At 50.5% G+C, this 26,764-nt stretch overlaps 1 protein-coding gene across 10 annotated transcripts in view; it reads left to right on the top strand.

Moving 5' to 3' along the window:
• The window catches only part of MAST3 (microtubule associated serine/threonine kinase 3), a 69,492-nt gene extending 42,950 nt beyond the window's left edge, over positions 1–26,542 (top strand). For 5 of the 10 annotated variants that reach the window (XM_073324482.2, XM_073324478.2, XM_073324476.2 and 2 more), the window contains 23 exons: positions 518–596; positions 1,807–1,964; positions 4,476–4,551; positions 5,698–5,907; positions 5,989–6,111; positions 7,010–7,142; positions 9,156–9,223; positions 9,795–9,880; positions 10,604–10,812; positions 11,735–11,873; positions 12,162–12,294; positions 12,511–12,676; positions 14,120–14,221; positions 15,315–15,437; positions 16,745–16,854; positions 17,571–17,725; positions 18,428–18,660; positions 19,587–19,787; positions 20,382–20,608; positions 20,825–20,947; positions 22,785–22,921; positions 23,681–23,862; positions 24,612–26,542. In XM_073324482.2, coding sequence (XP_073180583.1) covers positions 518–596; positions 1,807–1,964; positions 4,476–4,551; positions 5,698–5,907; positions 5,989–6,111; positions 7,010–7,142; positions 9,156–9,223; positions 9,795–9,880; positions 10,604–10,812; positions 11,735–11,873; positions 12,162–12,294; positions 12,511–12,676; positions 14,120–14,221; positions 15,315–15,437; positions 16,745–16,854; positions 17,571–17,725; positions 18,428–18,660; positions 19,587–19,787; positions 20,382–20,608; positions 20,825–20,947; positions 22,785–22,921; positions 23,681–23,862; positions 24,612–25,840 — 4,402 coding nt within the window. In that variant the 3' untranslated portion in view covers positions 25,841–26,542. Of the gene's footprint in view, positions 1–517; positions 597–1,806; positions 1,965–3,055; positions 3,213–4,475; positions 4,552–5,697; positions 5,908–5,988; positions 6,112–7,009; positions 7,143–9,155; positions 9,224–9,794; positions 9,881–10,603; positions 10,813–11,734; positions 11,874–12,161; positions 12,295–12,510; positions 12,677–14,119; positions 14,222–15,314; positions 15,438–16,744; positions 16,855–17,570; positions 17,726–18,427; positions 18,661–19,586; positions 19,788–20,381; positions 20,609–20,824; positions 20,948–22,784; positions 22,922–23,680; positions 23,863–24,611 lie in introns of those variants that run through there. The other 5 variants (XM_073324479.2, XM_073324477.2, XM_073324480.2 and 2 more) reach the window with 3 other exon arrangements.
• The last annotated feature ends 222 nt before the right edge of the window (positions 26,543–26,764 follow it).

Genomic DNA, 26,764 nt, shown 5'->3' with positions numbered 1-26,764 from the left:
TCCATTGTGCGTGTTCACTTTCATACGCCCGAAGGAATCATGCTGTTCTGTAGAATAAAACCCCGGGGCCCAAATTTGACTCTCATTAAAAATCCCACCCTAATGGTTTTCCCCTTCCCTAAGTGGATTCGTTCGAGCGCAGCTTGGAAAGAAGCCAGGATAGAGCTGTCACATGGCTGCAGCCACTTCCGAGTTGTCACCCCGCTCACTGACTGAGAACAGCACCAGTTCATAGGGACACGTGCACCAGTTTGACCCTCTGCTGCAGCAGGGGACAGAGCCTAGTTTCTAAGATTCTAGCATTACATTCCTCTCAGCCATAAAATTAATTGTACAAAGTCGTTTTTACTTACATGAAGTGGTATCAAAATACATTTGGCATAAGAGGCGTTGGATTGCAGCTGTCTGGGCCAGAGCGAGGTGCCTGTTCCTGCCCACAGCACTTCGACATTCATTGTTCCTTTGTCTGCATTTAAACAAAGTTTTCTCTGTGTGATCCCTGTGTTTCCTGTTGCAGGGCTGATGGCAGAAGGTGGTCACTGGCTTCACTACCCTCGTCTGGCTATGGGACTAACACCCCCAGTTCCACTGTCTCGGTAAAGCTATCCAGCCGTCTGTAACAGGAGAGGGAAATCTGAAATAGTGGCCTGCCCGGTGTGCCTGCCTCAGTTTCCCTTTCAGTTGTTCTCAGAAATAATCTAAAAGCTCCTTGAGTATAAATACAGCCCTTGGAGGATTAATTTAATATGAACAAAAGCTCTTTGTGCACAAACTGTAACAACACAAGTCCCCACAGTCCATCCATGAGAAACCTCAGCGTCTCTCACCACGCTTTCCTCTCTGGTATGGTGCTAGTGTCCCGCAGCCTCTCTAAGGTCCTCTGGCTTCAGCTCTATAGCCCAGAGAACCAGCAGGCATCTGAGCCTGCAGCCCTCTCCTGCTTTCTTTGGCATGGGAAGATCAGCAGCCTAGCCCCATCTGGTCTTCTCAGCTTCCCGGCTCTGGTTCTCTGGCACCGGAAGGTGAGCTGGGTGGCCCCCTCCACTGGCTTCCTGACCGTTCCTCCCTCTTTCGCGGGAGGGCCTCATGAGCCCGGAGACCTTCTCCAGTCTCCTGGTCCTTGTTGCCTTCACCTGACTCACCCAGTCTGTCTCCTCAGGCCCAGGTGCCTCTTTTAAACCTAATTGGGAATCAGAGGCTCTGGACTTGCCTCCCTCTGAAGGGGCCAGTGCCACCATGTCCCATGGGGTTTAAATTTCCCCTGAGCTCCATAGTTTCCCTTCCTCAACATCGCATTCTCTGGGGCTTCTCTGCATGGCCAGATGTTTTGTTCAGATGTTATTTTTACAGTGTGCATCTGAGTTAGCTGCAACACTTTGTAGATGGCGGGTTCTTTTGTCGCAAATTAATACTGGGGGCTGCATGTCTGGGTTGGGGTGTACTGTGGAGCTGTTTGGGGAGCCCAGGGCTGTAACAGAAGAGGATGCTACAGACTGGGACTGAGGAGCAGCTACAGAGTTGTTCTGTAGGGAGCTAGAACAGCAGAGGAGTTGCAGGTCAGAGTTGTCTGGGGCAGCTGGCGGTGCCTGATCTCATGGTGTTTGGGGGCTAATGCAATGCATTTTTCACACTTATGTGCAGCGGATTTGGGAGTGTTTGTAAAAAGCAAGGCCCCCAGGTTGCCTGTCAGGATTTCTAATCTATTAAAGGAGTGTGAGGCAGCTGTTTCTAATGAACTGTTTCCATCCTGCTCCAATGGAGGAATTTAGCTGTCTCGTAACTGCTTGCATTTGTTGTTCTATCCAGTCGTCTTCATCCTCTCAGGAGCGTCTGCACCAGTTACCATACCAGCCCACCCTTGATGAGCTGCATTTCCTCTCTAAACATTTCCGCAGCACAGAGAGCGTCACGGACGAGGAGGGGCGCCGTTCACCCTGCCTGCGGCCACGATCCAGGAGCCTAAGGTATCCAAAGCCTCTGGCTGCCCCTGGGCTTTCCACAGTGTGTGTGTGCGTACATGTATGTGTGCACACGTGCATGAAGTTGTGTGTCTGATGCATGTAAAAGATGCTGGTGAAGGAGGCATTTCATTGTCATAGGCATTGCCAGACTGGAGCAGGCCCATCTAGCCTGGGATCCTCTGTCTGACGCAGGCTGGCTTGCCGCTTCAGCGGAAGGTGCGGGAAGCCCCCTAGTGGACAGTTATGGACTAGCCCTGTCACAGTTTGGCTGTACCAATAATGCTGACCACCAGTCTGATTCTCTGCTCTCCGTGAGAGTCTGGGGGTGTGAAACTTGGTATTTCTTGTGCTTTACTACACAGACCGTGTTCTACAGAAATGCCACTGCTTTCCCTGCAGCACTTCCACGAATGGAAAATGGCGGGAGTTTAATTCCAAAGCACAGTGCAATAAATCTCACGCTAATCCTGTCGGCACTCCCTGCCTCTCGGGGGGCTCTCCTCTGGACTTGCAGTACAAGCCATACACAAGTCTGCTAGCATGAGGCTTTTGTTGCTGGAAACTGTTTACGCCTGAAATGCAGGCTCTTGAGGCTGAGATTACAGAAGCTTTGTTTGAAGCGCCTTGTTATGTTGTTTGTTTTTGTGTCCTTCAGTTGGGACTCATGCCTTCACGCTGATCCTTGGGTGGGTCACAGCAGATTGAGAGGTAAATTCTCAACTGATCCTCAGATCAGATCAGGGCATACCTGATAGTCTGTCGTTGCAGACCCTGCTGCAGGTTGGGATCTAAGTCAAGAGGCCAGGAATCAGACTTACCCTTGAAAGATTTAAAAAAATCTGTTTATGTAACTGGATCTAGAAGCATTATGCATATTAAATAAAAGCTAGGTGCTCTGAGTACATCTGTTTGCAATGCCTTTTTTCTTCCCTCACCCCTGTTCTCCCCAACCATTGCTTTTTCAGACCCAGGGCCGCAAGCAGGTGTACAGCATTCTCAGAGATTTCAGACATGCAGTGTATTTGTGTGTAGCTGCATCTGTCTGTTCCCTTCTTGTACATAGGCACATTGCATGAAATTCACAAGAAAGGTCCAGCATGGGAGTGGAGCAGAGAAGTACAAGCAAGAGTGCCTGGCAACTCCTCCTCAACTTCTGCAACTGACAATAGACTAAACATGCAGACCTCCTGAATTTGACAGTGCCCCTTCATAAACTCGCTGTGCATTGGAATGTCGAGTTTCCATTCATTGGTTTGTTCTCCAGTTGTCAAATGCAGCAAGTGTGCATCCTTACAGGGAATATTTCAGTTAAATACTTTTTCCTGTTGTGGAATGTGTTTAGAGGCCTCATTAGTAGGGCGAGAGCTGTAATTGGTCCTGGGCTTTGTTGCCTGAAATTTCATTAAAATTAGATTAATTATCTCAAGGGCTTTACAAGTGGATGAATGTTTTACCAAAGAAATGCTAGTTATATGACTGCCATCACTTGTACTTAGAAAATACAAAGAGTCCCTCGCTAAGCTGTGGCTTACTTCTTAGTTACTGAAATGAGAATGGGGGGAGAGTTGAAACTGGTCTTGATCTTGGCATTTGTTATATCTTGGTTAACAAGTAGGTGCTGCTCCCTGTATCTGGCTTTGTGTAACAGGATTAAGATTCCAGTGGTGGCGCTGTGGCCAGGGGAGAAAGAAGGGTCCGCTGAATTCACTGGTGGGCTAAAAAAGATAAACAATTCATGTGAAGATCTCTCTGTGCCCTGCAAAGAACAAAAATCAGTTGTTTTGCTGCCAGTAGTGAAAAGACAACTATATCAGCAGATCGAGAGGCCCTGGGTGTCAGGCATGCTGGCCTGCTCACAGTTGGCTGTGGTCTAGGCATCTCGCCAGTGGCATTATAGTTTGCTGTCTGTAATACTGGCATTAGGGTGGGGACTGGGACAGAAATTATAACCCTGAGGGAAAGAAAAAGGACAAGCCCTTTCTTTAATGGACACATTAGTCTCTCAGCTCTGGAGATCTAGATTCAAAACTACCTTGGTTTATAAATGCCATGAGTCTGGAGGTCGGAGTAGCTTATTGCAGACAATTATTCAGCTCAGACAGCTGCCAGGCAGTCTCTTCCGTCGACCAGTCTCTCCTCCTGGAGACTAACAGCTAGGGGTGCAGATTGGGAATGTGGTGGGGGATGTTCTGTGAGTCAGGAATGACGAGCAGTTCCAGAGGGGATGCTTCAGGGCAGCAGTGAGTTGTGTTGCTGTTGGTGGGAGGGTAGGGTGGTGGGGGAGCTGCAGGCAGCCATTGAGGTGCATTGGGGAGCTGTATTTGGGGGTGACGGTGCCCTGGGAGAGTCACTAACTGTCAGGATGCTGAGTGCTTGGTGTGAATGTGCTTTAATGGCTTGTGAAACGTAGCAGTTGAATAGAAAACAAAGTGTGATGAGTCTCCAAAGGCACTTAAGACTGCACAAACCCATAATTACTTGGTTTTCTGAAGATAAACCTGTTTTTCCCCCCAGCCCTGGACGAACAAGTGGAGCTTTTGATAATGAGATTGTTATGATGAATCACGTCTACAAGGAACGATTCCCGAAGGTAACTGCCCAGAGCTCAGAAAGATTATTCAAACATAACGTATCTTTGGCTTTTCAGCAATTTTGTCTCCAGCAAAATCATTTCTGTTCTTTATCCTGGGACGAAAGGTGTACCTTACAGGGGAGGTGTGTGAGGGGGCTGGAAACCTGATAATTCACTGGGGGAAGAGCTGAAGATTCATAATGTCCTCTCCTGGTCACTGTGGAGCATGTGTTACTGCAGCAACATAAAACTCTCATTAACAGTCTCTGGAGACCACTTCTTGGTTAAAACAATGTCCGTGTAAGCACATGAATATGGTGCTGAGATTTTCAAATGAAACAATATCAGTGCAGTTACAGCACAGTCTAAAATAGTGAGACATAATATCACAAAAGCAGGGAAATTCTCGTGCCGGCTGTTTGTACAGCTGCAGTGGTCCTAGGGTGCCATGACACAGCTCAAAGTCGCATACATAAGAGGAACATTCTTTCCAGCACATCTCTAATGTGAGGATCAGTACAATTATTTTGTATGCCGCTGGCATGCTGCAGTCATAAAAGACAGCCCAGTGCGTGCCAGGCTCCGGTTCTGTGCGAGCTGGGATCCAGGCTGATGTGCTGCATTGCTGGGCACAGCAGCTCATAGCTTCTGGCAGCAGGTTTTTCCATTTTGTCAGCTGGCAATTTCCTGGCTGCGGGCCTGCCAGGGGTGACAAGCCCCTCTGTTTTCATCCTTCCTGTGGTTTCACATGCTTCTACTTAAAGGTTTACGGGAGAAAGAGCTGGTAAGTGCTGAGTGCCAGATCACTTGGAAATTACCAATCTCGAATGCACTGTCATACTGAAACGCCTGTCCTGTAGCTAGGAGTGTTTGGACCACAAGGGTCTACTCTGCAATCTTTTCAGAAGGATGTTCAGGAATATGTGTGTGTAAACCCCAGGGCCAGAGCATCAGCTGGTGTAAACTGCCATAGCTCCAAGTTCACTCCAGCTGAGGACGTAGCCCCTAGTGTAAACATGCTGCACTTGTGTAGGTCCTGGCTTGCCCCAGGGCAGCGCACTTGCAGTAGGAGTTTGCACTGGGTCAGCTGTGCTGATGGCTAACACCCGGATGTAGGCTCAAGGTCTCAGTCCCACTGTAGTCATCTCCTGCTCTGCCCTGCAGGCCACAGCGCAGATGGAGGAGCGCCTGCAGGGGACCATCACCAGCTGCTCGTCGAGCAGTATGCTGCCCCTTGCTGATGGCGTGCTGGGGTTCATCCACCATCAGATCATTGAGCTGGCCCGAGACTGTCTGGCCAAGTCCCAACAAGCTCTCATCACTTCACGCTACTTCATGGAGCTGCAGGAGAAACTGGAGAAAATGCTCCACGATGTGAGTGTTTGGGTGTTCTCGCAATCCCCCGCTCCTCCCAACCCTGGCTCCCCACTGACCATGGCTGTTTGGTGACCTCAGCATTCGTCTCATTCTCTGCAGGCCCAGGAGCGTTCAGAGAGTGAGGAAGTGAGGTTCATTGACCAGCTGGTCAGGAAGCTGCTGCTAATAATATCCCGCCCTGCCCGCCTTCTGGAGTGCTTGGTAAGGAGTACTGCGTGGCCTGCCAGGCTGTCTGCACGTGCAGGTCTGTCATGGGTATGCCTCATTTGGAAAGGGAAGTGCTCATTACTCATGGAGTAAATTGGAAAGAATCCCTTCGCACAGAACAGCTCGATCTACGTTCGTGCACCCAACAACTGAACAGCAGTGCAGCTCCTCTGTCGCGTACGCAGTAACTGAGTAACCCTAACACAAGCTTCACTGTACTCGCTAACCCAGGCACTGGGCTTCAGACTCACCGTTAGGGAACTTGGTTAGGGACCAGAGAGAGACGACGAAGACAATCAGATCTTTAGATCCATGTGTTAAAGAATATTACAGTACAGGATGGGAATTACAGTGAGGTGGGAATGTCTAATCTGTTTTCCTTTTCTTGTCCATCTCTAGCTTTTATCCGTTACACTTAATCTCCAACACACATTCTCCTTTGGTTATTAATCCACCTTGAAAACCTAAAGTTTTCAGTGGTGTATTTCCAAATCTCTCTCAGTAGGGCTAGTCCGAGAATTATTTACAGCCAGAAGGAATAGTAGGTATGCCAGCTCAGGCATACAGCCAGCTTGCCCCCTGAATTCTGGGACATGGGCACATGGCTGGATTTTTCAACCAGGGGGGATTACACTGGAAATGCAGACACAAACCCAAGATCAGGGGAGCTATGGTTCTCCTGCAGAATTCTGATGCCCACGTAGCATCCCGTAACTCCAGAGCTAAAGGGAGCCCTATCATTACAATCTACGATAGTTACTCTAATTCCGTTTAAGAATATGTACATGCCTGTGTACTGTGATGCCTGTGAGTTGTGGTGGGGGAGGTGCTTTTATTTAAAGACACAAAGGCAGAACTCACTTCTTGACTGCACTTATTCTCCTTTGGCTAGGAGTTTGATCCTGAGGAATTCTATCATCTTCTGGAAGCCGTGGAAGGACATGCTAAAGTAGGCCAAGGAATAAAAACTGATATCCCGCGGTACATCATCAGCCAGCTGGGGCTTGCCAAGGACCCTCTGGAGGGTAGGGATATTTTACAGCTCTTGGACTGTGTCTCGCTGAGTGATCAGGCAGGGGATCAGGAACAGGAGAAGGAGCCTCTTGCACATGGCTGCTGCCAGTTAGTCAGAGTTAGCATGTGTTGGAAGGTCTCTGCTACTCCCAGGCTAGGAGCTGCCCAAATCCGAAAAGTCACCACGGCAGTTAATGCTAGTGTCAGCTTTGCTGACATTCTCAGCCAACGGAGAAGGACTGAACAGGCTCTTCTAAGGGTGGTCCCTCCAGGGCAAAGGGGTGGGGGGTGGCATGGCAGCCTGGTGTGGAGAGATTTGTGCTGCCCCTGCCTGTGCTGAAAGTGCTCCACAGACAGACCGAGAGCTTGTCGCTCCAGCACACCTTGCTGCTGGGCAGAATGACAGAGATGGACCCGCACTGTGAAATGAAACCAAAGCAGATGCGGCAGGACTGTCAGAAATCACTATGCAGTCAGCAGGTCAGGTCTAGGTAGCTGTTGGTGTATCCTCTGGGAGGCCCTTTCCCCTCAACTCTGGTGAAGGTGCGTAAGGCAGTAACCCCCCTCTCAGTCCCGCAGTGCAGGTGACTACTGCAGGATGGGATTTGTGATTTCTCCCCAATGGATCTTGCTCTTTGGTAAGTGTATAAACATTGCATCACCAAATGTTAATTGCCCAAGTGTTAAGGTTCCGATAGCATCGTTAACTCTGCCTCCTGTTCCTTACACATTGCATTGGAATAGATGCTTATGAGGCCAATCAGGAGATCTCTCAGACCAACAGGTAACTCTTTCTTCAGCAAGTTCTGGCTGATACTGATTGGAATTAGCCTTGAAGTTGTTGTTGGAAATGTACCTCTCTAGATGCTGTGGTAGCAAGGGTTCAGATGGCATGATTGCCTTTGCAAGGATTAGCGCACAGTACTGAAGCAGTCTGTGCAGGGATAAACGTGCATCAGCTTCCAAACCCACCCATGCTTGGACTGTGGTAGTGGAGTGAGATGTGCATTCTAGGACTGTATCCAAGTCTCTCTATGCCAGAACCAAATTTTTCTTCATTATCGCTTGCTACATATTAAATATTACTTTCAAGAACACTTAATCCATGGGAAGCCAAGGCCTGTGGGGGAATCATAATCCTTCAAGAACACTGAAAGGATGGTGCAGAGTAGATAGAATTGTATAAATGTTTAACCCCTTGACGCCAGGACCCTGAATTTCCCAGCAATAATGGCTAAAACAAAAACATACAGACGTTGTGTGGGCTCCAGGCAGGCAGACATCAAAGAAACATCTGAACACAGAGCGCGGTATGGATGGTGACACTTTCTACTTTCAGCATTAGTTTTTGTTAGTGATGAAGGCCTCAAAGAGCCTGAAGCTTCCATTCTGACAGATATCTGTGAGTCAGGCTGCCCGCTGCCTGCCAGCGGGCTTCCTTGTGGTGTTTTGGTGCTCCCAGCTCTGGGAAGAACTGATCCTGGACTTGCAGAGGAATGGGTGAGAGACCAGAAGTTAGTCAAGCACTTGAGGATGGCAGAGGCTCGATGTGGGCGAAGTTTTGTATCTGTTCTTCTTTATCCAGACCAGTTTGCTGATCCCACATATATAGCAGCCCATCACATCCCGTTGAACAGTCAGAATATTGGCTGCAGAGGGATTGTGTGTGCAGCAAACCCAGACAATGTAGTGGGAGTAGGCCAGGAAAAGCATCTCTGCAGCTTCTGGTGAAGTTGGCACCCAGTGCAGGTTGCTCAGTGAACTTGTGCAAGGCATCTTGTGTGTAGACGGCACCTTCTGCCAGCCTGATACTAGCTGCGGCAGCAGGGTCAAGCCTATGTCTGGAAAAGGTGGTTAATTTTCTAACAAAAAACTTCCCCGGAAGGGAGCAGTGTGCAAATCTCAGTGGAGTTCCTTTAATCCAGGATAGACGGGTTTCAGTTCCTCCTCCCTCTGAAACAGCAGCAGCGTGTCTCTGTGGTCTGTTGAATTCCTGACGGCTAGCTCTTTCCGTTTTTCTGCAGAAATGGTTCAGCTGGATCATTTTGATAGTGGGAACACCATGACCCCAGAGAATGACGTCTCCCATGAGGTAAGACCATCCAGCCTGAGTTAGTATTCGCATTTCCCAACCAGCTTCTCTGACACTTAGCAAATTAACTCTTGGCATGCCATATAAGGCAATGCCAGGAGGCTGTCTACATTCCCAGGGAGCTTGGAGTTTGAATTGTCCATCCATGGAGGGTTGCTGAAACTGTGTGAAGTTTTGAAGGTACATGTCTCATGGACACCTCTATTCCTGTACATGGACCCTCCAGTTGGCACCTGGACATGTGGAATGGGCATGTGCTTGAGGCAGTTTTGACTTGACAGTTCACAGTTTGCAAAGTGCAGTTGATTTCTGATGTGGTGGCTTCTAAGGATGCTGAGCAACAGCAGCCTCCTTTGAGTGTAGGTCTAGGTTTGCTTTTACTGGTCGGACTAGCCCCTTGTAGCAAGAAAGCGTCCCTTCGTGTGATGGGTACCATAGGGGTAGGGAAGGGTGGGCAGGAGTGTTTCCCAGGGCTAGTGAATTGTGGAGGGGAAGCATACGCAGTATTTACAGTCACAGCACTGGGATGTGAAGAAAGATCAAAACACCCCTTTGTGTATGTCTCATGCAGAGCCGGGCCTCAGCTGCCACTTCTCGGAGGAAACCCTGTGAGAGTGACTTTGAGACCATCAAGCTGATCAGCAATGGGGCCTATGGGTAAGTTGGAGAGAGCCTCTGCTTCAGTGCAGGGCGCTCAGGAGCTTACAGGCTTGGGGCTGCGCTGAGCAATCCACTTATGACCGCAAACATTGGCTTCTTTTTGCAAACGATCTAAGTGTGAACTAATCATCTTAGTGTTGGGCCTGGCCTGAGCAAGACCAGCTCCCCTAGAAAGCAGGCACAATGGTGGCGAGTGCAGAGAGACACAGAGCAGGCCAGGTATCTCACTTACTATATCAGTCTTGGCACTCCAACGCAACTCCATTGAGTGTGTCATTACAGCTATTGCACACAAATCCTCCTGGCGAGGAGCTGCTTGCCACGTCTGACAACGGCGCCTGCCTCGCTGCTTGGGTTGTAAATAAGGCCAGTGTCCAGTAAGACAGATGCAGCTGGCAGCCTGCTTGGAAAGGCCCATTGTAATTGACCTACTTGTCAAATTCACCCTTTGCACATGGGGAGCACAGTGCTTGGCAGGTTAGAGGCTAACCTCCAGAAACCCCATGCCAGAGTCCTGAGTGAATGCTCGCTCTCACTGGGAACTACTCTAGGTGGTGGGAGATGCAGGGTTTTCTGTGCTTTACAAGTGTTTTGAAGCAACAAGACCAGCTCTTCTGGTCGATAAACTTGACAGCAGCTGCTGGAGCCCCATGCACTCAGTAATGAACCCTGCGGTGCCTGCAGCTTGGCGGGTGGTCTCATCGCTTTCTCCCCTCCTAGGGCCGTGTATCTGGTGAGGCACAGGGAGACCAGGCAGCGTTTTGCTATAAAAAAAATTAACAAGCAAAACCTCATTCTGCGGAACCAGATCCAGCAGGTGTTTGTGGAGAGGGACATCCTCACCTTTGCCGAGAACCCCTTTGTGGTCAGCATGTTTTGCTCCTTTGAAACCAAAAGGCACCTGTGCATGGTGATGGAATACGTGGAAGGTGAGAGCCAAGCTGGTCACCCAAGGGCTGAATGGTGACTTTACACTGTGGTTGTTAGAGCAGATTTTTAAACCTTAACCTGCTGTCTTAGGGTAGGAAAACAAAGATCCCCAACATGAAGGTTGCGGCCTGAGAATGCTTTTAGCTCTCATGGCCATCAGGCCCCTCGGTGCTGAATGTCTGTGTGATGTCCTGTGCGAGCACGTCACGCTGCCCTCTGCTCCCCGTGCCTGTCCTGTTCCTGCAGGAATGGAAAATCCTCCTTCCTTCGCAGAGCAGAGACTCAAAAACCATCTGCTGCCCGTTGAGAGAGGAGCTTGGTCTGTGCACACAACTTGGAGACAGGTGCTCCTTGTGTTTCCCTCTCTCTGCCTCCGTTTCCCTCTCTGTAAAATTAGGTGGTTAATACCTCCTCTCGGGGGGGAGCAAGGATTGTGTGTGTTAATGTCTCTGGTGTGTTCCCTCTGCCAACCTCTCCTGTTCATCTGCATCCAAACACGTAACAAATATGCATTCACCAGGTAATCGATGTCTTTGAGCTGCAACAGACCCTCCTTGCTGGAGTGCCCTCCGATATGTCTCAGTCTTAGACCTGCTGTTCTCAGCTTGTACCAATGCAACATCCCCAAAATTGGAGAGCCAAGTGCCACCTGAAGCAGCAGCAGGGCCTGGCAGATGGGTGGCCATCCAGGTTCAGAAAGAAACGCTTTTCTGCCATATGCAATTGGCCAGGTATAGCATTGGGTTGCGGCCACTCTGAGGCAGTATCCAGGACTTGACAGCTCAGGGGTCTGATTTGGTGTAGGGAGGCCTACATTCCTGTTAAGAAGAGGTTGCTTGAAATACTTCAGGATGCTCTCAGCCCAGTCCTGCATGCTGCACAGTTGCCTGTGGCTCATGGAGAGTTTGTATGTTTCTGTAGGTGGGGACTGTGCCACGCTACTGAAGAACATGGGTCCTCTGCCAGTCGACATGGCCCGGATGTACTTTGCAGAGACTGTCCTAGCTCTGGAATATCTTCACAACTATGGGATTGTGCACAGGGACCTGAAGCCTGACAAGTAAGGACAGAAAGGGGGCTCAGGGTTGGAGGAGCATGGACAAGAGGCTGTCAGATTCTAAAGCGGGGAAGGAAGGAGGGGTTTCCTTTGTGTCCCCTTTCCCCATTGAGAGTGGTGGGAGTTGCTTCTGGCTGAGTGATCCCAAGTCAAGACCATGGCATGAGCAGAAAGCAGCCAGCCTTTTCAATGTAATTCTCAGAGCGGGGCCCTGCTTCTGCTCTCTGCTTTGTACCAGGCTCTGCTAGGGAGTGAGCCAGTGAGATTACGCATACATCTTCTCTCCTGCAGTTTGTTAATCACTTCGATGGGCCACATCAAGCTAACAGACTTCGGCCTGTCAAAGATTGGGCTGATGAACATGACCACAAACTTGTATGAAGGGCACATTGAGAAGGACACTCGGGAGTTCATGGACAAGCAGGTACATTCAGGATCTTGGTAGGCTCAGATCCCACGCTGTAGTGGGTGGGGCCATTGGTTCAAACCATCTCTCTTGGTCCCTGGGGAGAGGGTGGGAATCCTGTATCCATCTCTCCCCATCTCAGGGAACCAGCATAGTTCTGGGCATGCTGCAGCAGTACCTGGGCTGCTATAGAGAGCAGAGGTTCCAGTATGACCGACACCTCTTTGAATGCAGGTGTGTGGCACTCCCGAATACATTGCGCCAGAAGTGATCCTCATACAAGGCTACGGGAAGCCTGTCGACTGGTGGGCCATGGGCATCATCCTATATGAGTTCCTCGTGGGCTGCGTCCCCTTCTTCGGCGACACCCCAGAAGAGCTCTTTGGGCAGGTGATCAGCGGTAGGTCTCTAGCAATGGTCGATACCCTGAGTCCATCCTCTCGTCTTCGTTCCAGAGGCTTTCTGGGTCTGAGAGTTCCTAGCCCTTCTTTGTCTTGGGTTATATCAGCACCAGGTCTGGGGCGTTTGGGTATTCGGGTTAGTGCTTCTGGCACACTGAGACTCTGAACCATGCGGGCACCGCTTCCTATTATAGGCCGCAGAGCACAGCTCATCTGCGTATTAACAATGATGAGATTTTGCCCTTCTCTAGCCTCTTCTATCCGTGGTCCTCGAAGGGCTGTACAAACGCTTACCAATGAACATTTGCCTGCAGGGGTTCGTGGGCTTCTCTCACGACTATGGCTGGGCGTTGGCGCAGCCCTGGCTTTGTGGCAGGTTAGAGTGCGCAGCTGGCTCGCAGGTGGCAGGCACTGGGCCAGGCGTTTAGTCTTTTGAACTGATTCAGTGACCCCAAGGAGGTTGGGATCCTCTAAATGAACAGATTCCTTTTTACTCCTGCCTCCGTTTGACTCCAGGCGAAGGAGGAAGGACAATGTATTCCTTACCCAGGACAAGGTGAAGGGTACCCAGGACAAGGTGAAGAAAGGAGAGATGTTTAGGAACTGGCTTAGGAGAATGCGCAGCCTAACTGTTGCCTGCACTCAAATGCTGTTCCCTGGAATGAGGGTTGGGCCACAGGGGTGTTTCATCATCTGATTTAGACATGAGTGTTCTCGAAGTGTAGATGGGCCATGTCTAGTTGGGTTTCGCTTCCTTCCTAGGCTTTGGGGGAAGCGTGGCTTGCAGGGCTGTCCTTGTACAGCTGTCATTTCACTTTTCTCTTTTGATTGCTGCTTAATATTTCTTTTAACAATAACTCTTCTGATTAGGTTGTTGGGCATCACCCAGGTCTTGCAGCATCCTCACCTTATGATTAGTGAGTCAGAAAGATAGCTATGATGTAGCTTTAGAGTCACCGAGTGTGGACATGGGACTCTTCGCTTTCCCAGAGTTAGGTGACTAGCATATGCTTTGCAGTTACTCTGTGGCATTTTTCTTGTGCAAAAATAACTTCCCTAGCAAAGGTACTTTGCCTTAAGGCCACAAGTCATAATGACCTTTCTTCAACTCGCTCCTAATTCTGACCCAAGTGGGATGCTCCCTGAAGCCATAAAGGCAGGAGACCTGAGGTCAGAGCTGCTCATCATGAGAAAAATAGGGCATGAACCTACAGCTTCCTGCCCCCTCCAATCCCAGCCACTTTTGGGGTGCCTGTTGGATGGAGTCCCAGACCACAAGCTATGGGGGCCCCAGGCAATAGTGCAAGTCACTTGTGGAGTGGACAGTTACAAGTCTCCAGCTGGTGTCTCCATGATCCGCTTTTGACCCTGGCTGTTCTTATGCAAATGGCCTTTTGCTCTCAAGGGAAGGGGTCACCTCATGATTTTCCATTTTCTTCCAGATGCCGTTATGTGGCCTGAAGGCGATGAAGCTCTTCCTGCTGATGCTCAGGATTTGATCACGAGGTTGCTAAGGCACTGCCCACTGGAACGCTTAGGCACCGGTATGCGCTTACTGTACCCTACTTTTACAGCTTACATCTGCCAGGCAGCACAGGGCATGGTCACCGGTGAGATGGCTGGAGTGGCTCCTGGCTGATTTGCATTTGTCTGTTCAATTGATGTCTGTCTCGCCTTTGAGATGGCTTCCTTAAGCAATTAGAAGTGTCCCTAGGATGTTTATAAGAGCTCTTCTTTAGTATCTGACTTGTGGGCTTTGCTCTCTCATGTGGTACTGCTCATCTCAGCCTTGAGCATAGCTTTTCTACAAACTGTATTCTGCCATTGGGGTAGAAACATTCCCCTCCACTCCAGATGTCCGCATCCCTGGAGAATCTGGGCAGTGCTGACTGCATGATGGCACCCTATGTGGATAGGTACTTGATGGGATTAAAGCATGCTCCTGATGCCCCGTGGCCACCTGCAGTTGGAAACCTACAGCAGTGCTTAATAACCCAGGGCTCCTGCTCCTGGCTCCTGCAGGTGTTGAAATGTTAGTGGCTCTGTCCTGAAGAGCCCTGGTTCTCCTTCTGGTTCCCACCTAGCTTTTTGCTTGCCTTTCATTTCACCTTCAGCCTCCTGCATTTGCCGGCTTAGCACGGTTGCTACCTCTCTGTTGGTATATACAGCCCAGGGCATAGCTATGGTTCTGTGCCACTGCCGTTTCCGGCTTTAGGGTCCTGCTGCCTCTTCCTGCTCTAGCCATTGCTCGTTGTTCTCTGCTTGGCTAATGAGAAAGCGCCAACAAACATTTTGGCAGTAGGCCAGATCCTATCTCTGTTCCTGCCACATAACTCTGTAAATGTCAAAAGATTACTCTGGATTTCTCTTTGTTGGTGTAACCAAGAGCAGAATCTGTCCTGTTGTTGGAGACGTGCTGGGGATGCCAAGGCCAGAATTTGGTCTTGTGAACTTTGTTGGGATTGGCTTTGGGAACCTAAATCCAGGCTGATTCCAGTCTATCCAAGCCATCTGCACTGGGGGTCAGATAAAAATAAACTTGTTTCCAAAGTGAGAGCGCTTCCTGGGCTGAGGGGACAGCTCTAAGACCTGAAGTCATGCCTGCTCTAACCTACGTGATTCTGTGCTGGACACCAGGTGGCGCCCATGAGGTGAAGCATCATTCCTTCTTCCACAACCTGGACTGGAATGGGCTGCTGCGGCAGAAGGCTGAATTCATTCCCCAGCTGGAGGCTGAGGATGATACCAGTTACTTTGACAGTAAGGCCAATTCTTGCTTCTCCTCTTTGATTCCATTGTCCCAGCAGTGAGTCTGGGTAGAATTACCCAGAACAAAGAAACTTTCTCCAGGAAGCTGTGGGCAAATTTCTGACAGTGACTTTGCTGTAGAAAGGAATGATCAAGTCATTGCTGTGTGAAGTGAAATTCTCCTGGTCATTCCGCAGGTGGCCGTGCCTCCAGGTGCACCAGCTCCTTCGATTTGCTCGTATAAGCCCTTTGCTGATGGTGCCCCTGGCTCAAGAACCTCCTTGATGCGCTACCTGCCAGGCACAGCGGGAGGGACTGGCAGATCAGACTGAGTGCAGAGGGCTGTGGCCGGAAGAGTTCACTTGTGGGATTTTGCATACAGACTCTGGTGCTGCAGATAAAACTAAAATCTGGCACCAGGGTGATAGTTCCTAACAAGCAGTGAAGGGGCTTGCGGCTGCACCTTGCTTTGCTCCCCTCAACTGCTTTGGGAAGTGGAAAAGAAACATCCATGCAGGGAAACCCCAGCCCTCAGCGATGTGTCTCGAGGAAAGCTCCTGTTGCTCTGCCCTGCATGCCTGAAGGCATTGATTTCTTGTGTACCCACATAGCTGACCAATGGTGCATCAGGGGTTAAAGCTGGAGTTAAATGAGTGTGCAAGGCTGAGTGCACGGTAACCTGAGGCTCACTGGGGAGCACTTTGGGGGTTGTAAAATGCATGGTTAATTCCCCCACTCCTGCAAGGCTGTGATATAGGTGACCTAATTACTTAGAAATTTGGTGTGTTTAAAGTTTGTTCTATTCACACGCTGAGAAACATAGGACTTGCTGGACCAGATGAGACCCATGGTCCATGTACTCCAGGAGTCTGTCTGTCGTTGGTCAGAACCAGACACTTCACAGGAAGCTGCAAGAAACCTAATCCCTATTATCTAGAGACTGGCGTAAGCCCTGAAGCATGAGCTTTAAGATCTATTCCAAAACTTCCTAGCATTAGCAAAAGAAAATAACTTTCACTTCTGTGCCAGGGCTTCCCTGGGATTTAAACCTTGGCCCTCTGGCACGGTAAGCAAGAGGTCTACCCCTGTGCCATTTGGCCATCAGGGCCCCTCTGAACTGGTCCCCATGTGACAGTGATGGTATCCCTGCTTCAGCCTTTATTTCTGCGGTGAGGGGCTCTGGCAGACAGTAGGAGAGATGTTATTATTTTCTGTAAACAGTGAGTGTGGCCAAGTTGCTGGGATTGTAGCTCCCTGGAGGATTGACCCACCCTCATGGGAGGACCAGCCCTGGCTGCATTATCACTTCTTGCTTTCAGCTCGCTCTGAAAGGTACCGTCATTTGGGCTCCGAGGATGAGGAAACTAATGATGAGGAATCATCTGTGGAAATCGGCCAGTTCTCATCATGCTCTCACCGCTTCAGCAAGGTACTGGAAATGCCCCTGTGGAACCAAGTGGGCTTGGGGGTTTAGAGAGACCTTCCCCCTCTGGTAGGGCCAAAGCCCCCAGCTGTCACTCTCTGCCAGAACACAAGTTTTACTAGTGACCTGAGAGGGGCTTTCTGAGCTCTCAGGCAAGGGAAAGCCCAGGGAGTCGGCTCACCTGCTGCAGGAGCACCATTGAAAGCTCTGCAGGGAATGCTCTGGGAAAGGCTGCTGGTGATTCACGGGGGGGGTGCTCTTCCTTCCAAGTGAGCACTGACCCAGCACCCCAGCCTGGTACTAAGGAGGGAGATGTTGCTAGAGGTGCTGCCCTTCATGACAGCTCAGGTCTGGATCTTGACTTTTCTGGGATAAGGATCCCATGGCACCATGCCCCAGGGTAGGAGAATTAACCCTGGAGTGTTCACCAAGGTCCCATTTGGCTGGTTGCTTCCTAGAACGCTCCTGGATTTATTATTCTTCACTCTGTCCTGAACTGTTATGTGGAGTTGCTGTGAGATGTGGTAGCTGTTTGACCTCAGAGGTGGCTGCATTTCATTGGTGGGTGGGTGATGCCTGTAAACATGTAGTCAGAGTCTCTGCTTCAGTAGTTCAAGTGACTTTGGTGGAGCCATGCCGGCAGAGGCTGGCCTGTAATATGTAAAGTTCCTGGCTGAACTCCACCTTCTGCTGGCTTCTAACATGTGGCCTCTTTGTTGCAGGTTTATAGCAGCTCTGAGTACCTGGCAGCTCACTCCAACTTGAGCCTCTCATCCTCTGAGCGCAGTCAGAGTGAGGACAAAGAGGACAGAACAGAGCGGTGGGACAGGAGCTCAGGAGACGAAGAGAAGAGCCGGCTGTCGGGCACAGAGACCAGGTGAGCTGGGTGGGACGATGCTGCAGAGACCTGGCTGAACCTCCACTGGTGCATGCTCTCCAGATCTCCCTCCATGGAGCACGAGCCTCCTGTGCCTCTAGGGCAGTGGTTCTCAAACGTTTGTACTGGTGATCCCTTTCACACAGCAAGCCTGAGTGCGACCCTCCCCCCCCCCATAAATTAAAAACACTTTTTAATATAGTTAACACCATTATAAGTGCTGGAGGCAAAGCAGGGTTTGGGGTGGAGGCTGACAGCTCGTGACCCCCCAGGTAATAACCTCACGACCCCCTGAGGGGTCCCGACCCCCAGTTTGAGAACACCCGCTCTAGGGGAAAGCGGACTCCCGAAGGCAGCAGGGATGAGCAAAGTGTGTGGACCCTCACACCATTGTTATGGCTTGGCAGCTCAGCCAGCCCTGGGCACTGGGATTTGCTCCCAGCAGTCGCCTGACAGAGGGTGGGGGAGTCCCCTTGCTGAGGGGGCGGCAGGAGATCCAGCAGTGGGTGAGTCCTGCTCCTAGAAGACTGGTTTGGAACCCCAATGAGATGGTGAAGTCCCCATAGCAGGGTCCTTGGCTGCTAGCAGTCCAGTTAGCCCTGAAGTTGGAGAAGTGGCCCAAGGGGACCCTATGGTATGGTGCTGGTGCTGTGTCTGTCCCCAGCCTCGGTCACTCTCTGACCATCTCTTTCCTCTCAATAGGCTCCGATCGTGGACGTCCTGTGGCTCAACGGCCTACTCCTCCCGGCACGAGCGAAGCTGCAGCCCTGCCACCCTCACTAGCACCTTCAGCCTGGAAACCATGCCGAAGTTTGCTTTCTCCTCCGAAGAGGAGAGCCCCTGCCCAGGCTCTGTAAAGGCTGAGAGACCAATGTTTGTGCTGGGGGACCCTGAAGCAGGGGCAGGAGGAGTGGCGAAGTCCTCAGCGTTATCAGGTACATGGGCTGTGGATGGCGGAGCTGGGTATTAAGGATACTGCAAGTGTCACCTTTTGCCATTTGGCAAAGCTCTGTGCTAAGTGTGGGACACAGCGTTGTGTCTGGCCTTCTGCTGGGGAAGCAGCCTGTATACATTGTGCAGGGCATTTACGCTGGATTGGTTGGTAGAGGCCCAGGCCATTGGGAAGCCTCCAGGTAATTCTAGCTCTAGGGTTCCCTGTTACTCCCCAAGGTTCCAGGGCAGGTGAAAGACCCTCTGTATTTATGCCCTGTTGGCACGGCATGCAGACTCTACGCTCTTCTGTCTCCCCCATCATTTCCCTGATGAGTACAGTTGGAGACCTCCGGAGCAGGTGTGTTACGCTCTGAACATCCTGCACTGTGCAGAATGGCTGGGCGTTCAAGCTTGCATCACTTGGTGGTAGGGGGCTCATCACGTGCCTCAAGGGGACGGTGATAGCTTCCCCGGTGTGTGCTGCTCGTCTCTCCTTTACCCCTTTGGGGGGGGTGGCGGCAGCGTGTGTGGTCTGTGAGGGTGCTGAGGGTGCTACACCCATGCCCCACATGTGCCCTTGAATAGGCACTGACAGGCTAGGGAGGGAGCAATTGCTGGAAGAGGGAGCCAAATGGGGGATGGGGCTTCTGGGGAGACAGCCATGTGTGGGAGTAACCACTGGGAACAAGATGGCCCTAGCTGGGCATTTGCTTAGTAGCAGAGTCTAAACCTTGCCAGTTCCTGTGGAAGGAGGTTACCTATGAGCAGGGGGAAGTGACAGTAAGGGCAGTGGCTCTTAGACTGGATACTGTTCCAGTGAATGATTCAGGATCATCCCCAGCTGGCCAGCAGCAGAATGGCTCTGCAGTGGCATTATTGTGCCTAAGAAGTAGCCGCTTGCTGACCCCCTTCCTCCCTCTTTGTCCAGCTGATATTGTCAGTCTGAACCGCGTCCGCCTGCGGAGCAACAGCACTGGCACCAAGAACTCCGCCCCGAGAGCCCTGGAGCCTGGGGTGGGCCGCAGGCTGGGGAGTCCGAAGAACGCTCCAGAGAAGCAGAGAGTGTCTTCAGGAAGCAGAGTGCCGAAATCTGCTTCTGTCTCAGCCCTGTCCCTGATCATCACCTCAGGTCAGTGGGAAGCAGCTAGTGAATCTGATGCCCAGCGTTAGCTGTGTAATTAGCAAATGCATGTTTCAGACTGGAACATCTCCACCGTGCACTCCTGCACCTTGGCCCCAGCTGCCCTGCCCCACAATGGCAGCCCTTTGTAGCTTTTATTGTCTCTGTTACACTTTCAACAGCTTGAGCATTACCAAGAAGGCTTCCCAGGCAGTTCCTGCTCAGTTAAGCCCTCTTGGGTTCCTCTGTGCCCCTCGGCAGTGGGACCCATGTAAGTGATAACACTGAACAAGAGCCAGAAAATGGAACTAGCTTTTGATGAGAGGGAAGCTGGCAAATCTTCAGAGTAGCAAAGGGAGACAAACTGTACAGACAGTGGTAAGGAAGTGAGATTTTTAGGCTCCTTTGTGGAGCGGACTGAGGTGCTCCTCACTCGGACAAAGAAGTTTCTGCATATGGTTGTCTGCCAGGCCAAGTCCTGTTAATAACAGCAGAGTTTGGCAGCCCCATTACTCTTTGGTGTGAGGGGACTGACTCCCCGCTGCGCAGTGCTGGCAGGCACGTGGGATCCAAGGGGAAACGGACACTGTCTGTTGTTTGTAGATGACTCTGGCAGCGGAGCCCTCATGAGCCCCATCTCCCCACACTCTCTCTCTTCCAACCCATCCTCTCGGGACTCGTCCCCAAGCCGGGATTCCTCCCTCAGCATCACCAGCCTGCGTCCACCCATCATCATCCACAGCTCTGGAAAGAAATATGGCTTCACCCTGCGCGCCATTCGTGTGTATATGGGGGACAGCGATGTGTACACAGTGCATCACATGGTGTGGGTAAGTGACTGACTGGCTGGGGAGTCTGCACATGAAGGGAGCAGTGTTGTGCTGCATAAGGCACGGTGCTCTGCATGCTGAGCATCAGTGGTGTAAAGGGACCAATGTTCTCTGAAGAGGAGAGGGAGGTGGCACCAACCGGCAATGAAGCCTAAAAGCTGTGTGAATAATCCTGAGGATCTGCTTAAGTAATGTTTCCTGGTTCTTCAATTCCAGAGCGTGGAAGATGGGAGCCCTGCCCAGGAAGCTGGGCTGAGAGCTGGGGATCTCATCACACACGTGAATGGAGAGTCTGTGCTAGGGTTAGTTCACATGGATGTTGTGGAGCTGCTGCTGAAGGTAAACAGCTTGCTCTGGTTGTAAATGTGCCACCGGGTGCTTTGCTCTTTGTGGAGCTCCTTCTAACACTTTGCTCCCTCTGCACATGCCTCCTGAGCCCCCGGGAGCGAGCTGCTGTTCAAGACTTTGAGCAGCAAACTTTTTGTTTAATTATCTGAGAGAGAGAGGGAATTCACAAATCAGCAGGAGTCCAGCGATAACCCCTCTCTGTTGTGGCTTGGCTTTGCCCTACGACAGTGTGGCTCTGACTCACATGCTGTGTCTGCTCCCCTGAAGCAGAGTTCTCAAACATGGGATGTACAGAGCGGGCCAGTCACTGGGGCCTGGCTGCTCCTCCTTGCTTCCCACTGCCAAATTCTATTAAAAGATGCTGAAAATCCAGCAGAATGTAGTCTCCCATGTAAGCTATGGTTGGAATTGGCTTAAGGATTTTATGAGATCCCAAATGGGAGGGGAGGTGGGTGGGGCTGCATGATTGCGAAGGGGTGGCCCCTCTGGTCGCTTGCTGTTCCCCACAGGTGTCGGGGCCTCATGACTTTGCCTATCCCAGGGTGTAATTTCACATTTCTCTCATTCTTAGACTTGGCCCGGGCTGTAGTATCCTGTGTACGGACCAAGCTTAGCCAGTAGGTCCAGTAGAATTCAGACACCCGGGTTCTTTCCTTCAGGACTGTGTGACCAAACAGCCTTCTTAAACCTATTGCTTATTTTAACAGTAGGAACAAAGCTTCTTCAGAAAAGAGGATTTTAATTCAACAAACAGTATCCATGCATGTCTGTGGCTTACCAGCCCAACAGTACTGTAGGCAGGACTAGCTTCTTCAGACACACCCAACAGGTGTCTGAAGTCTGGTTCCCCAGAATAACTACCCTTCTCTTCGGAGTGTGTCCCTTTTAAACTTCTGTAGTCCTTTTGTTGTTCTATGTTCTTGGGCTTTGACCCTTCTGGACAAAACCAGTCCTGTAAGCTCAGCAGGATATTGAGCCTGAGTCCTCAGAGCCAATGGAACCATAATAGCCCGCAAGTGTTGGCTGAGGGGAGGCTTATCTTGAGCCATTTTTTCCACTTCCTGCTTCTTTTTCCTTGCAGCCCCCTGTTAATCTAGACCAATATGTGTATACAGTAATATCCCAGTGACCAGGTCAGCATACAGCATTAATACATTATTGCAGAACAGCTGCATATCCAACACAGTGCCATCTAGAAACGCTGTGAAGAAGTTTGAGAACCCCCTTGCCCTAGAGACCACATGGCGGAAGTGCAGTTCTCCCTGTGGATGCTGGCAGCCCAAAATGTCTCTCTTTTCAAAAGGCAATTCTCCTGGGGTGGTTGGGACCTTTGTGTTCCACAGACTGGGCCCTGAGGAGAGAGGGGGGTCCGCTCCCTTATAGTCCTGTCTCCTCACTCAGTGACAGTGAGACAAGCATATGTACGTACAGTGGCCCACAGACGATCTATTTTTAATGAGGTTTACACCCTTCCTCAGTAGGGTTAATTACGGGGGGACCCTCAGGGCAGTGGTGCATTCCATAGGCTGAGCTGGAGACTCAAGCTTCAGTGTGAGAGCGCCACTGGAATGGAAGCTCAGCCTCCTTACTACCATATGCCATGAGTGAGGCATGATCTAGCAGTCTGAGCAGTGGACTGGGAGCCAAGACTACCTGAGTCCTGATTCCAACTCTGACAGTGACTCCTGCTGTCGGCTTGGTGGACCAGGTCACTTATTCCGCGGGAGGTCAGACAAGATGATTCTGATGGGCCCTTCTGGCCTTAGAATCTGCTGTAAACAGGCTCATGCCGTATGCGTCACAACAACTCACTTGGTGCATTTCACAGAGTGGCAACAAAGTAGCGCTGCGAACCACCGCCCTAGAGAACACATCCATCAAAATTGGTCCTGCTCGGAAAAACAGTTCCAAGACCAGGATGGCCAGAAGGAGTAAGAAAAGCAGGAAAAGGGACAGTCAGGACCGGTGAGTAGAAATAGACTGGGAACCGGATGACTTCTGTTACTGGGCATCTCTGTGTAGTTCTGAAGAGAAGCTGGCGTGTGAGCCCTGAAGTATCTTGGGGAGCTTTGAGTTTATTCACCTAAGATAGGGAAGGAAAACGTCTAAATGCTGCCTCCACCAGGGAGAAGCTCTCCCAACTAGCAAATGCTACTTAGTGTTAGCCAAAGAGACCAGTGCCTTCTGTACTTACTCTTGGGCCAGCATCCTCTTGCTTCACACAAACAGAAGGGGTGAGAATTTACTCAGCTTCTTGAAGCCACAATGCCTGGTAGTGCCATGTTATAGCATGCCCTGGGGAACACAGGTTGAAGGCTCAGTGAAACAGGCTGTGGATATCAAGGGCAAAGAATAGAGATTTTTCCTTTAAAAATTCCATGGATGTTAATGGCTGCAGTAGCTTTTAATGGTAAGGTTCCTGTATGTGCTTGTTGGCAGATCTGGCTCTTTGCAGCTTGCTATAGAATATTTTTATAAGGCATCTTTTGTCTGAAATGGTGATGCAGTAAATTCCTTTCCCCATTGTTCGTAGCATGCAGAATCCTGAAGTGTTGAGTTCTTGGCTGAAAACTCAGCCTGGAGTTGTAGACCTCCCTAGAAGACAGACTTGGGAGAAATCTTGTTTTTTAATGCCCAAGGGGAATACAAAGAGGTTTTGTGAAGTTTGTTTCTAATGGGCCCTTCCATGTAAATCCTGCCCCTGGGGCTTTTTTCATCTCAAAGGAGAAAGTGCCTTTTCAAAAAGATCTCCAAGCAAACGACTGTACTGCACACCAGCCGGAGCTTCTCATCTGGCCTCCATCACTCCCTGTCATCAAGCGAGAGCCTTCCAGGATCTCCCACACACAGTCTGTCACCTGGACCTACAACTCCCTGCCGCAGCCCTGCTCCAGACCTCCCACTAGGTAGGGGTTAGTTCTGATCACTCACCCAACTACGGCTTCTGCTACTTGTGAGGTGGCTTGCCCTGTGCTCTGTCCATTCCATGGGTGGTGTATGTGGCTGTAGAGCGTGTGCTCTCAGGCTGTTCCTGCAACAGGATCAAGGCTGGGAATGCGACTGTGTCTCCAGGGTTCACTCGGGGGCTTGTGGACACTCTAAGCCTGCTCCACTCAAAGGAGAACACTATGATAACTTGTACAGATGGGTATCTCTGTCACTCATGCGTTTATGGCAACAGTGCTTTGTGCCAAAGGGCTTGTCTGCCCCAACTGCTAACTTGCCTTTCAAAAGGTATTTTGACATGTTGAGGATCATAGTGGCTCTTGGGAATAATCTTCCAGAGTAAATGAACATTTCCCTGTAAATTCACAGTACGGGGCAAGGACGGAGAAACGCAGTGTATAAAAACACAGGGTAGAATGACAAGAGGGAGCACTAGGTCAGCTGCAGTTGCAGCTGGGTTCGTATGCAGTGATTGGAACCTGTGGGTCCCCCTGTAACTTGCAGTGCTGCTCAGAGTAAAGTAGCCAGGTTCCAAATCATTCATGAAGTGCCTTGATTTGGCGGACATCTCATTCAGGCCCACCATATGTGAGACTGATGCTGGAAATGCTGACCTTGCCCGAGCCCTGTGATGTGTAGGGAATGTGAGCATAGTATTCATCTTGGGTGAGTTGATCTCTCTCTCTCTCTCTCTCTCTCTCTCTGGCAGATTCTGTCTCCCCACAGAGCACCTCCCCATCCTCTAGCACCCCCACCTCTCCTGCAGGACACATCAGACCGAGCTCTCTTCATGGGCTAGTGCCGAAGCTCAGTGGTCAGCGTTACAAGGTGGGGCGCCGCAAGTCCACCAGCAGCATCCCCCCATCTCCCCTTGCATGTACTCCTTCTTCAGTCCCACAGCCACCTTCTCCTCAGAGGTCCCCATCGCCACTACCAAGTTACACCAAAAACGTTCATTCCTTCCAGGGCAAGACCCTGTCTCCCCCCACCATTGTCAGGCAAGTGTCTCGGCCCAGGAGTGCCGAAGGCCCCAGGTCCCCTCTGCTAAAACGAGTCCAGTCTGCTGAGAAAATAGCTACCTACCTAGCAGAAAAGAAAACCATCAGCAGTCGGAAGCTCACACTGGAAATGCCTCCAGGAGACGGGATGGGGGAGTCTCTCGGGGAGCGGGAGACTCCTATCCAGGCGGGAGAGCTCTGTGCTATGGCTTACCCAGGGACCCCCCGAATGAGAGACTGGACAGGGGAAAGGCACGACCGCGACCAGGAGGTTGTTGTCATGAGGAGGTTGAACCTGTCAGAGCGCAGGGACTCCTTTAAAAAGCAAGAAGCTGTCCAAGAAGTGAGTTTCGATGAGCCAGAGCTGGTGCCTGTGAGTGAGGATGGCACGAAAACAGAGGCCAAGCTGGACAAGGAGCATGCGCCATGGAGACTTTCCCCTCATGCAGCTTCCTGGGTGGAGACCAGACCAAGTTCAGTATTTGGTAGCTCTTCAGAGCCCCCAAACCCAGAGCAGATGCCTACTGTGGTGCCCCAGATAGCAGTTCAAGGGTCAGAGAGCGATGAACAGGAGACTAACACAGCTGAGTGGGAATGCCAAGGGTCCTACCCTATCCAGTTGATGGCCAGGGTTTATACTGAACAAATGGATGGAACTACAGCAGTGGAATACAAGAGTGTCTCCTCCCAGTGTAGAGAGAACCGGGGGCAGAGAGAGCTCTGTGCGGGGCAAGAGCCCTCACCAGCTTCTGGGTCCCCGCATAGGACATGTTGTGGTAAGGGCATGGTGGGCTCACCCCAGCTGAGCAAAGCGCCTCCAAGGCTGAAGTTGTGGGGGAGCACAGGAATGCAGGAGCATGAGTGCACAGAAACTGAGACGCCCAGCGCAAATCAACAAAAGATGCATGATCAAGCTCGTAAAAAAGTCAAGGATGAGTAATAGCCACACGTTTAGCAAAAGGAACTGCTAAAGGTGAACAGTCAACACAGTGACAGGGCATCTTCAACTCTGCATGAACTCCACAAGGGATCAGCTTCCAGAAAAAGCAAATCTGCGCTGGAGACTGGCACACCATCCAGCTGCTGAGATGTGCTCTTCAAATTACATACCTGCGTTTTGTGAGAGTAAATGCACCTGAAACATTTTTAACATCAGACCTGGCAGGGGTGGGGAATAATTTGACGAATTTACTTACAAAAGGTTTTTGTACTAACTGGAAAGATGTTAATATTTTTGTAGAGCTAAGGAAGCTGCTCTGTTGTGATGGCGTTTCCTCAGTAGGACCTAAACCGTTGTAAATAGAAAGGACTAGACGTGAATCCTTCTAACTAATTTATTACCTTTATAAGCTAAGAAGAGGCATCTGAGGGCATCTCAACTGACTTTTGTGCTAGGGGAAGCATTACCGCTATTTTGTAAATGTTTATAATCCCACCTCTGAAATGCACTATATGTTCTATCATTTCTAAGAACCATTAGTTTTGCCCCTTTTGTTATTGTCAGTTTCAAGAGGCAAGGCACAAAGAAAACAGTTAAGAGCCAAGCTTTAAAATACCGTTTTTGGTAGGGATATGCACAGCAGGGTATGTCTTGGTGCCTTGATCTTCATACAGGTGTCTTATTCTTCCCGGAAGAGCTGGTCTTCATTGAAGGTAAAAGCAGTAACTTTATAATGATGTGATTCGTGTTCTGGAACAGACCAATGGTCCATCTAGTCCAGTACCCTACTCTTGCCAATGCCAGATGTCTCAGAATTAGGCATAAATTTCCCTCTCCCCAATATGTTTGTTTGGGAAGAATTTTTGCTTTGGTGTTTTATGATGCTCCTGGGCAGGGGACACGCGTGTGATTGATGCCCACCAG

This window comes from Lepidochelys kempii, chromosome 25 (genome assembly GCF_965140285.1).
Source record: "Lepidochelys kempii isolate rLepKem1 chromosome 25, rLepKem1.hap1, whole genome shotgun sequence".
In the NCBI taxonomy this organism is placed as follows: domain Eukaryota; kingdom Metazoa; phylum Chordata; order Testudines; family Cheloniidae; genus Lepidochelys; species Lepidochelys kempii.
Note: the sequence above shows the minus strand (reverse complement) of the source record. Positions and strands in the feature narration are given on the sequence as shown.